Source organism: Bactrocera neohumeralis, chromosome 6 (assembly GCF_024586455.1).
Source record: "Bactrocera neohumeralis isolate Rockhampton chromosome 6, APGP_CSIRO_Bneo_wtdbg2-racon-allhic-juicebox.fasta_v2, whole genome shotgun sequence".
NCBI lineage: Eukaryota > Metazoa > Arthropoda > Insecta > Diptera > Tephritidae > Bactrocera > Bactrocera neohumeralis.
The window spans coordinates 48,402,462-48,412,492 of NC_065923.1; the positions used below are offsets into that span (position 1 = coordinate 48,402,462).

General features: G+C 36.2%; 2 protein-coding genes across 2 annotated transcripts; one reads left to right on the forward strand and one right to left on the reverse strand.

The window, feature by feature from the left end:
• Positions 1-511: 511 nt before the first annotated feature.
• Positions 512-5,990, forward strand: LOC126762137 (putative serine protease F56F10.1). The gene is made up of 8 exons (XM_050478669.1): positions 512-1,208; positions 3,689-3,876; positions 4,215-4,450; positions 4,509-4,644; positions 4,703-4,841; positions 4,899-5,200; positions 5,275-5,444; positions 5,508-5,990. The coding sequence occupies exons 1-8, from the start codon at positions 963-965 to the stop codon at positions 5,624-5,626; spliced, it is 1,536 nt and encodes a 511-aa protein (XP_050334626.1). The 5' UTR covers positions 512-962; the 3' UTR covers positions 5,627-5,990.
• A 3,009-nt stretch (positions 5,991-8,999) lies between these two features.
• LOC126762402 (uncharacterized) lies at positions 9,000-10,031 on the reverse strand. The gene is made up of 2 exons (XM_050479116.1): positions 9,677-10,031; positions 9,000-9,562 (listed from the first exon to the last, which is right to left on the reverse strand). Exons 1-2 carry the CDS (start codon positions 9,819-9,821, stop codon positions 9,237-9,239), a joined length of 471 nt encoding a protein of 156 aa, XP_050335073.1. The 5' UTR covers positions 9,822-10,031; the 3' UTR covers positions 9,000-9,236.

Sequence of the window (10,031 nt, forward strand, 5' to 3'; positions counted from 1 at the left end):
AATTCTTGGATCCATTTCTTTCAACAAACAAAAATCGTCAAGCTTATAAAGACACGTCTAACCATAGCGGCTGATACAGACAAACTAAGCAATGGATACAGCTGATAATTCTATCGTACTTCAATGTCAATTGTACTCTTCAAACCCGCGAAATTTAATTTTTTGAACCCACCTCCATAATAGAAATTCAATATTTTAAAAAATTTTAAGTTTTCAGCGAAAAAATGTTAAAATAATTATTATTGTAAATATTATTTAAATCTAAGATACTGATTACAATTGTTTAGAATTTCATGTAGATCAAAATATATATGTACATATACAGTAAGTATTTATTTTCAAGGGTGATGGGGACAAGTATGCGACGGGCAAAGTTATAAATGAAACGCGACCTGTAAAGCTTCCTTAGCAATTGTAAACAAAGCCAGTGTCTCTTTCGCTTTTGTATTTTTCTGTGGACGAAATGGTCCTTATCTTTATTTTTTGCTTATTTGATTTCTACAACTTAAGTACAGGTCCAGTCTAAGAGAAAACTCTTAACATAAGAGAGCATGCTTTGAAAGTCTAATTATAGTACTAATAGCGGCATACGAAGAACTGTTTTGTTCTGGTTTTTGTATTGAACCAAATAAACCTTATAAAACCAGTGTCATATCTCTAAAGAATCAATTACAAGTTTGACACCGCGCAAGCCACATACACTTATGTATTTACAGTTTTGATCGGAGTATATTGTCCGGCTTATGAAACACAAAATTGATTAAAGTGGGCTACAAATAAAATACAAAAAAAAAATATGTGTGTGTGATTACATTGATTTTAATTAAAGAGGAAAACAAATATATTCAAACTAATTAAAAACAAACATAATCAAAGAAATATTTAACAAAGTCAATAAACAGTTGTAAACAGTAAACAATCTTCATTTATCTAGAATAGCGTAATCGACGTTTGGACTAAGAATGTCCGAGAGTTTATCGATCCTTATCATTGGTCACCTGCAATTGACGACAATTTGCTTGTTGATATTTACTTTTAATAATATTGATAGTGCAAATGCATTCGGACCACGTCGCAGTGCTTTTTACACTATTGATGAACCGAGCAAGCAGCTAACACCTGACGACACACCAGAGCCGCCTGAGAACTGGTTCGAACAAAAACTCGATCACTTCGATGACATACAGCAGAATACGACATGGAAGCAAGTAAGAAAGAAAGTGACAATGTCTTTGAACTATTATGTAAATATATAACCTAAGTATGTACATCTTAAAATATGCGATGACCAGAGTTTCTAGTAGTCCATTTGGATGTTGTACTGCAATTGCTACATTAAACAACAAAATATGTTATAATAATTGCATAAACAAAGTAAAAAGTTAAATGATACGCAATTCAAAATTGTTCTATGGTTTCGTCAACTCCAAACGCAAGATTTCTAATTTTTCGTCCGCGATGAAATACATATACAGGGTTTGTCCGGAAAGTAATAGGACTGATTTTCTTTCGCCGTGATTGTACTTCAGAGCCTGGCATTTTCAGGGCGCTGATCAACGCTTTGATTTGATTCGTTGTACTTTTGAGTATCGTGGAGTAAGGCTCTCGTCAGCAGGTGCCCACGTTAAACATTCCGGTTGGTTATACTTCAGAGCGTGCGCCCACCGACTGGATTTGGTCGAGGGCGTTCCTAGCAAACGAACGAGCGGCTGGTCAGTTAGTACAAACATTTTCGCGCCGGGAAGAGGTCCAAAATGAAAACGATGCTCATTGTCTTTTTTTACATCAAAGGCATCGTACACCATGAATTTGTTCCTCTTGGACAAACTGTCCAAGTTTTACGTGAAAGTCCTCAAGAGACTCAAACGAGGGATCAATCGGGATCGACTAGACATCGCAGCCGATTGGAAGTTCACACCGCCACTCTTGTGAATAGCTACCTAACCAAGGCCGGCATCACAACGCTTCCGCAGCCGCCCTACAGCCCAGTTGTGGCCCTCGGACTTTTTTGTTTCCTTGCCTAAAAAGGCCGACGAAAGGCAAGCATTTTGAAACCACAGAGGGGATCCAAGCAGCATGCACCTCGGCTCTCAAGGCTATTCCGGAGAATGCCTTCCGTGACGCCTTCAATGCTTAAAATCGCTCTAGCAGCGCTGCACCGACGCAGAAGGAGCCAATTTTGAAGATTTAAATCGACACAGTCCTATTACTTTCCGGACAAACCCTGTAAGACTACAATATCCAGTGACATTCAATTAGTCTTCAAATTCTCCTAAAAATGTTCTGTATCAGCATAAGCTACGTCCGATTTCTCGAATTGATGCGCCTACCATTTCCCAAATAGACATCTTATATCAGTTAAATATTTTAAAATAATCATTTAATTATGGCCCAAATATGATTTCCTCATGTTTTCTAAAAAAATGTGTAAAATATATGTATTGGGTTGTCGAAAAAGTCTTTTCGTATTTCTAATCAAACTTCAACTTATTTGTTTTTATATTTATAATAAGAAATAAATAAACAAATATGTACCATTTTGGTCGAAAGTTTTATTATATGCTGACGATGTAAAACTTTTTAAATCATATACATTAAATAGTGAAAGATTTCAGTTGCAAACAGACTTAAATAATTTAATTTTTGGTGTGTTAGAAAAGATATGCCATTGAACCTTAAAACGATACGTAATACTTACTTAGTACTTTAGTTTGGAGCAAGTATGCAGTTTTGTTGATCTGGGAGTAATTATAGACCTCAATTCATGCATCTCTCATGGTTTTTAAAGCAAAAGGCGCTCTTAGTTTCGTTAAACGTTGGTCTAAAGAATTTACAGATCCGCTTATTTCGAAAATTCTTTTTACATCTTTGGTATGGCTTATATTGTAGTATGCTTCTGAGATATGAAGCCCTAGTTATCAAGTTCAACCGGAGAAGTTGGAGTCCGTTCAAAACCTGGTTTTACTTTTTGTCTTAAAGCACTTACTTTGGGATTTCAGGTTAAATCTTCCCCCATATACCAATCGTTTAAAACGTACAAATCTACCTACGCTCGCTAGTCGTAGGGAAATGATTGGTATAATATTTCTTGTAAAACTTAAGAATCGGTCAGTCTGTAGTCCATCTCTGTTTTCGGATATTAATTTTCGTTCGCTCAACCAGGCAGTTTAGACCTTTACTTTTAAAATTTTCTAGAACAAATTTTAAGTTAAACAAACCATTCCGCCGTATATGTCACGATCTAAATTTCTTCTTAAAAATAATTAACTTACTTTAACATAATTATGAATTTATTTAACTTTATGTTTCCATAGCTAAAACTCTCTTACCTTTTAGGAGCTTCGCTCGTTTGCGGATTTCGCCTATCGCGTGGATTGGGCGGGAGTGGGTTAATCGTTGGGTATTATTATTATTATAAGGGAATATCGATAAATATGTTCCGAGCAAGTTAGAATTCGATTAAGGTTTTCGAGGTTGTCTCATTATTCTCTGGTCGATAATTAATATCACTTACCTAAATGGCTTTTTAATTGAACATTTTCCCTCAAGGTTTTAGAACTACTCTTACTTCTGTGACCAACAAATATTTACTTTATTGCTTAATTTTTATTTCTAAAAATATAAAATGCATTATAAATTAACATTAATAACTTCTTACCAAATTTCCCTACACACTCACTTTCTTTAGCGATACTTCATGAACGAAACATTCTACCGCAATGACAGTAATGCACCTATTTTTCTCACAATTGGTGGAGAACTTGCGATATCACCGCGTGGGGTGACCAAGGGGTCTTGGATTAAATTCGCCGAACACTTTGGAGCCATGTGTTTTCATTTGGAGCATCGTTTCTACGGTAAAAGTCAACCAAAAAGGTGAGATAATATGTCACTTATGGTAGGGGTTTGTTAGGAACGGATGGAGTTGGCAGAGCGATTGTCATAATACGGTTAAATCGAACCGAAGCCCTGAAATAAGTATAGAAAATTGATGTTTAAAGTGATAAAAAAATAAATATCTGGATGTTAGTAATAGTATAATAGTAATAAATGAGCTTAAAATAGTAAAAACATAACTATTTTTTTTGATGGCAGAATAAACTTTAAACTAAGTTTAAGTTTACTAACTAAGGCCTACTTAGGCTGTGATTTTCTTCCGCTACTATTTTCTGATGATCTGATATTAATTTTAGTCCATTTTCTCTCTGTTGCAGCGATCTCTCATACGAGAATTTAAAATTTCTTACCTCGCAGCAAGCTCTAGCCGATGTGGCTCATTTCATACGAAGTATGAATCTAAAATACAATTTCAATAGTAAGCAAAAATGGATTGTGTTTGGTGGATCGTATCCCGGTGCTTTGGCGGCTTGGGCTCGTCAAAAATATCCACATTTAATATATGGCGCCATCAGTTCGAGTGCACCGCTTGTGGCGAAGGTGGATTTCTTTGGTACAAAGAGAAAAATATATAATTTTGAAACTTTTGTAAAACTAAATTTTTGTCTTAGAGTACCTTCAGGTCGTCAAAGCCTCACTGGCAACTCATTCCGACAACTGCTTGCAGGCTTTCGGAAGTGCCTTTGCTGAGTTAGAAACACTCATACGCCAACCCATTGGCCAACGAAATGTGAATGAGAAATTTAAGTAATTTTTATATTTTGAATTCCACCTTATGCACATTATAAAAATTGAATGTTCTTAGTATCTGCACACCAATTGAAGAATCGGTTACGAAGCCATTGGATATGTCGAACTTCTTTCAAAAATTAGCCGATAATATTGCATTTGTGGTGCAATTCAATAAAGTCAATCGACCCGAGGCTTATTATACCATCGATGAAGTGAGTAATAAAATGTTAAGTATACATACTTTTTAATGATTTTTTTTTTGGTAAAAGGCTTGCAATGTTATGGTCAATGAAACCATTGGACCTCCTTTTGAACGCTTGGGTATTGTAAACGGCATGGTTTTGGAGAATTTGAAGGAAAAATGCTTAGATTACAAATACGACAATATGTTGACTGAAATGAGGAATATTTCTTTGTTCGCCAAAGTAGCTAACGGTACACGACAATGGACCTATCAGACCTGCAATGAGTTCGGTTTCTATCAAACGTCGAACGATAAGCATGACACATTCGGTGACAGATTCAAGGTGGACTTTTTTATTAAACAGTGTATGGATATTTTTGCAGAAAGGTGCGAGGCTAACAGAAATCAATTGTTCATTCCCGTTACCTCTCAATTAAACTATTTTTTAATATTTGTTGTAGCATGGATGCAAAGTACCTGGAGAAAGTTGTTTCGCAGACAAATGAATTATATGGTGGACTTAATCCCAAGTCCACGAATGTCCTTTACGTACACGGCTCAATAGATCCATGGCATGCGCTTGGTTTGACCGCATCGAATAACCCAAATATACCTACAGTTTTTATTAAAGGTATGCCCTTGTTTTATCCGTGGAGATAATATAGTGTTTCCTATATATTTTTTATCAAAATAGGTACTGCACATTGCGCCGAAATGTATGATGCTGCAGAAACTGATCCACCTCAACTTATCGAGGCACGTAATAAAATATTCGATTATCTTGCACAATTATTGACGAACGCCGAGATATGAAGTGTCTAAAAAGGCCGCATACTTGCTTTCTTTAATAAAGTACACAAAATGTATTGTTTATACATTTCACACATACATAAACAAAACAAAAAAAAAATGAACGCTTTTTCAATCTTCAACCTTTTGATTACTGGTACGGATCTGATGAGTTTTGATGCTTGTTCAGCACACAAATCTGAAGAAATTGCTGGTATTTTTTGCGCTTTCCCCATTGATGCAGAGGACGTCTATTTGTTGCAAAATACGCCTGTTTCTTTATTATAATTTCGTTCAGGATCGATTCGAACCTACAAAGTGTATCAAAATTCAGTAAGCGTTATCTCGTCGAACTATATGCAGGTCACTTGATGTAGCATATTTTTCGAGTTTTACTCAAAGATTGTTTTGTTTCCAAAAACTCAGACATTTTATTTGATCTCTGTATGCAAATTGTAAAAACAATCATATTCAGTTCGACAGGAATTATAATCTAATCTCAAATAATGACAGGTCTCAAAGTCTTCCATGAGAGATTAACTCAAATATTGTTTTTGTTATATTAGGCAAAATAATACTCACACTTTGATAATCGATCCGATTATTCTCAGCAATTTTTTAAAGATTATTTCTTTCAAATGTTGACCGAGGCTACGTCTCAGATGGTCCATCCGTTGAGTGCAATTTTCGATGATTCGTTCGAGCATTTCCAGTGGTAACTGACGAATGACAACCGTGATGTTTTGCTCTAAGGCCTGAATCGAAACGGGATTGTCCGCATAGACTTAAGACTATACATATCCCCACAGGAAAATGTATAACAATGTGACATCACACGATCTTTGTGGCCAATCGCCCGACGTGAAAACGTGAAATTATCTGCTCACCGATTCTCTTTATAAATCCATTGATTGATGTGGGAGAAGAGCGCCGTCTTCTTGAAACCAAATGCCGCCAAGATCACGAGTTCAGACATCAAATAAACGGTTATTATAGCGCGATAACGGTCGCTATTGACGGTTACGTTCTCACTGGCATCATTTTTGAAGAAATATGGACCGATGAGTCCACCGGTCCGCGCACCACACCAAACCATTGTTTTTTCTCGATGAAATTGCTGCTCTTGAATCTCGAAAGGTTGTTCTTTGTCTCAAATGCCACAATTTTGCTTGTTTACATACCCATTGAACCAGAAATGGGCCTTGTCGCTGAACAAAATTTGGCTCGAAAACCATGGATTTTCTTGGAACTTTTCAAAAGTCCATAGAGCGTAGCGATAAAGCTTGGGTAGATCGGCTGGCTTCTGTTCTTGCACAAGCTGTATTTTGTAAGCTTTTAATTTAAGATATCTACGTAAAATGCGCCAAGTCGTTCCATACCTCAGTCCGAGTTGCTGCGAACGCCGCCAAATCGACTCTGCACGGTCTTCGTGTGCACTTCAGCTACGGCTGCTATATTTTCTTCACTGTGGCGTGGTCTATTCGTTCGAATGTTATGCAACAATGATTGCTGGGTCTCAAGATGGGATGTTCCGAATAGTACACTCAGTAGGCCAATTATGTTGACCATAAGTTGAGCAAAGCTCGCGTAACACATTCTTTACAGAACTTGAATTTTCGTAATAAAGTTGAACAATTTGTATACGTTCAGGGATAAGTTTTTCCAAGATGAAATGCCAAGCAATACTGAGCAAAAATAGCATGACAGTTTGACGCGACGTGATCAGTCAAAAAAAGGCTATTGAAAAAAGTGTCTCTACTTGGATCACCCGTTACAATATATCACTTGTTGATCTCCTGATGCATAAAACTTCACGGTTTAACTTTGCGAAAGCTAACGTAGAGAAGATGACTGAAAAATTTCTACTTGGACTGATTATAATGGAATATTAAATTAGGGTCTCGCATTTCAAAAAAACCTATTATACATATGTAAGTATATTTGAAAAATATGTTTAAAAATAATTGTTTATCAGAAATCAGTACAAATCCGGGGTGGAAGAGTTACATATACAAATTTAAAAGCAGAAAACTCGAGCTTTTAAAATTAAAAAAAAAGGAAACTGGTTTACTAGTCGACTATTCTAAATATTTTGCATTGTGTCGACAGTATTCGGAGCTACTGTTATAATATTTACCATGCAAAAAAAGGTAAAAAGTAATATTGTACGTAAACCAACATTTTTATTGTTTCGTTAACTCCAAACACAGTATTTAAAATTGACGTCCATATTGAAATATAAATTACCATGTCATGTGACTATTATTTTAACATGTTTGCATAATGCTTCAAACTAAGTTACTGTACTAATTCTCCTCAAAACTTTTCCTATCAGCACTTGCACTCTCCGAAATCTTCAATTAACGCTTCAACTACTTTTGGAGAAGAAACTGTCTTTAATTACGGACCGGATATGATTAGATTAGATTAGATTTATTGATAAGGAATGCACCGCGACCTTAGGTCTATTGTGCCCTCTCCTAAATCACAAGGACTCACTTAGCCCCAGCACATTGATGAAGTCCTACCGGGTGCCAGTGAGTCGATGCAATCCCTGTCCGGAAACATGGATTCGAGGGCTTTAATCCTGCGTCTAAAGACTGCTGTGCAGTCGATCAGCAGGTGTTCCGGTGTTTCAGGCTCCATGTCGCAGAACCGGCAGTTTGTGAAAGAAGATAGGCACATGTTATACAATACCGGATATGATACTCTCATTCTTCCTGAAAAATAGTGCCACATATTGTATATTTGGCTTTGGCAAGAATATTTACATATATTCCTATCTTAAACAAGTTATATTTCCTTTAATTTGAAATCAGTCATTAACCAGTATAACCCCTTTGCATAAAAGTGGTTTTAGGTAAACCATTGAAAACTAAAGGGGAAACAAAGTAATACCTACATTTTTTGCAGATAGTATCTCTATTATTAATTTCTTGTTCTCACCATGGATTTTGTCTAACTCTAACAAATTTGCTTGAATTTGTGAACCATGTATCAGTGGGTTCCATGGAACATAAGCGTATGGATGTTATGTACATTATTTGACTCTAGCAAAACTTCCTATAAAGCAAAACCGAAGACTGTCGTATACAAACTTGATCACCATGGTTTTGAAAACAAAAGGTGTTCTTAGTTTTGGTAGTTTAAACCCTTACTGCTAAAATCTTGCAGAAAAAATCTTTTTATAACGTGATTTTAAATCTTGGCTTCGTTGTTGTAACAGTAACTTTGGCTTTTTTTGTCTCCGTCTTGTAGAAATGATATGTACTTCTTAGTGGTGTTCGTACTTCTAGTTTGACAGCTATTGCAATCTGATGATCATATAATAGTTTTACGCTGAGCAACCATTAGCAGAACATAGATGTTGTTGAGTTGTATCAGTGTAAAATATTCCTTTAATAGTTGGAAATGTTTTAATTTTTATTTTATTGGGAAAAATAATTAATAAATATGTTAACATGGGGGCTAAATATGAAATTTATCTAATGAAATACAAACATACTAGCTAATTTAATTTCAAAAACAAAATCGTTGAACATCAGATGGAAATGAACCGTATAGTCAACGTTCTTCGAGCGAAAAATTGAAAATGCATTTTGTTTTGCGTAATCAACAAACACACGCACACATTTTACCATTCCTTCTTGGCTTTAGCCATCCGTTCATGCATTCGCTTCCAATACCATTGCACGGAATCGTTAGCGATTATATGTGTGTCGATTAGTTTCTTCGTGTTAATATACACCCACACGCTTACATCCCAAAGCAGAGCAAGCACACGGAAGAGGAATCTTTCCACTTGTTCGCGATCCGGTAAACTGGGTGCAGGCACATTCTGCGTCGAGCTGGTGGTTTGATGCTCTCGCTTGGCATTATCGGCGTAAAAGCGAACGGCTGTGAATGTGAAGGGAGCAATTGCGTTGAAACTGATGAAATCGCTTTGCGCGCGTACATTCTCTACAAAAAAGGAAATCGAAAGTAAAAATTGTGAAATACACACACAAACAAACATACGAATTAAATTGTCTATAATTACGGTGAACTAGTTGCATTCGGGAACGAACGACTTACCGGTCAAACCATTTTGTATGACTGCGTTTGTAAGAACCAAATTTCTATGCTGATCCAGACTCGCCACCACACTTGGGCCACTAATTCTTGCTGCAGTTGCACTCACAAGTGTTGGTGTTATTCGCATCGATTTGGAAAGTAACATTTCGCTTTTTGATTTTGTTATTTTTTTGTAGCGAAGAAAATGGCAAATTGTCACTATTTTGTGTTGGAAAACTGCGAAATCAATGGAAGAATATTTTATATTTACAAATGTCGCAGCCGGTTGGAATTGCGTTTGTTTGGCGTTGATGAGATCACTAGCAGACTGACTCAATTCGCACTTGTATACGCTTCGCGTGTGCAGCTTTTTGCC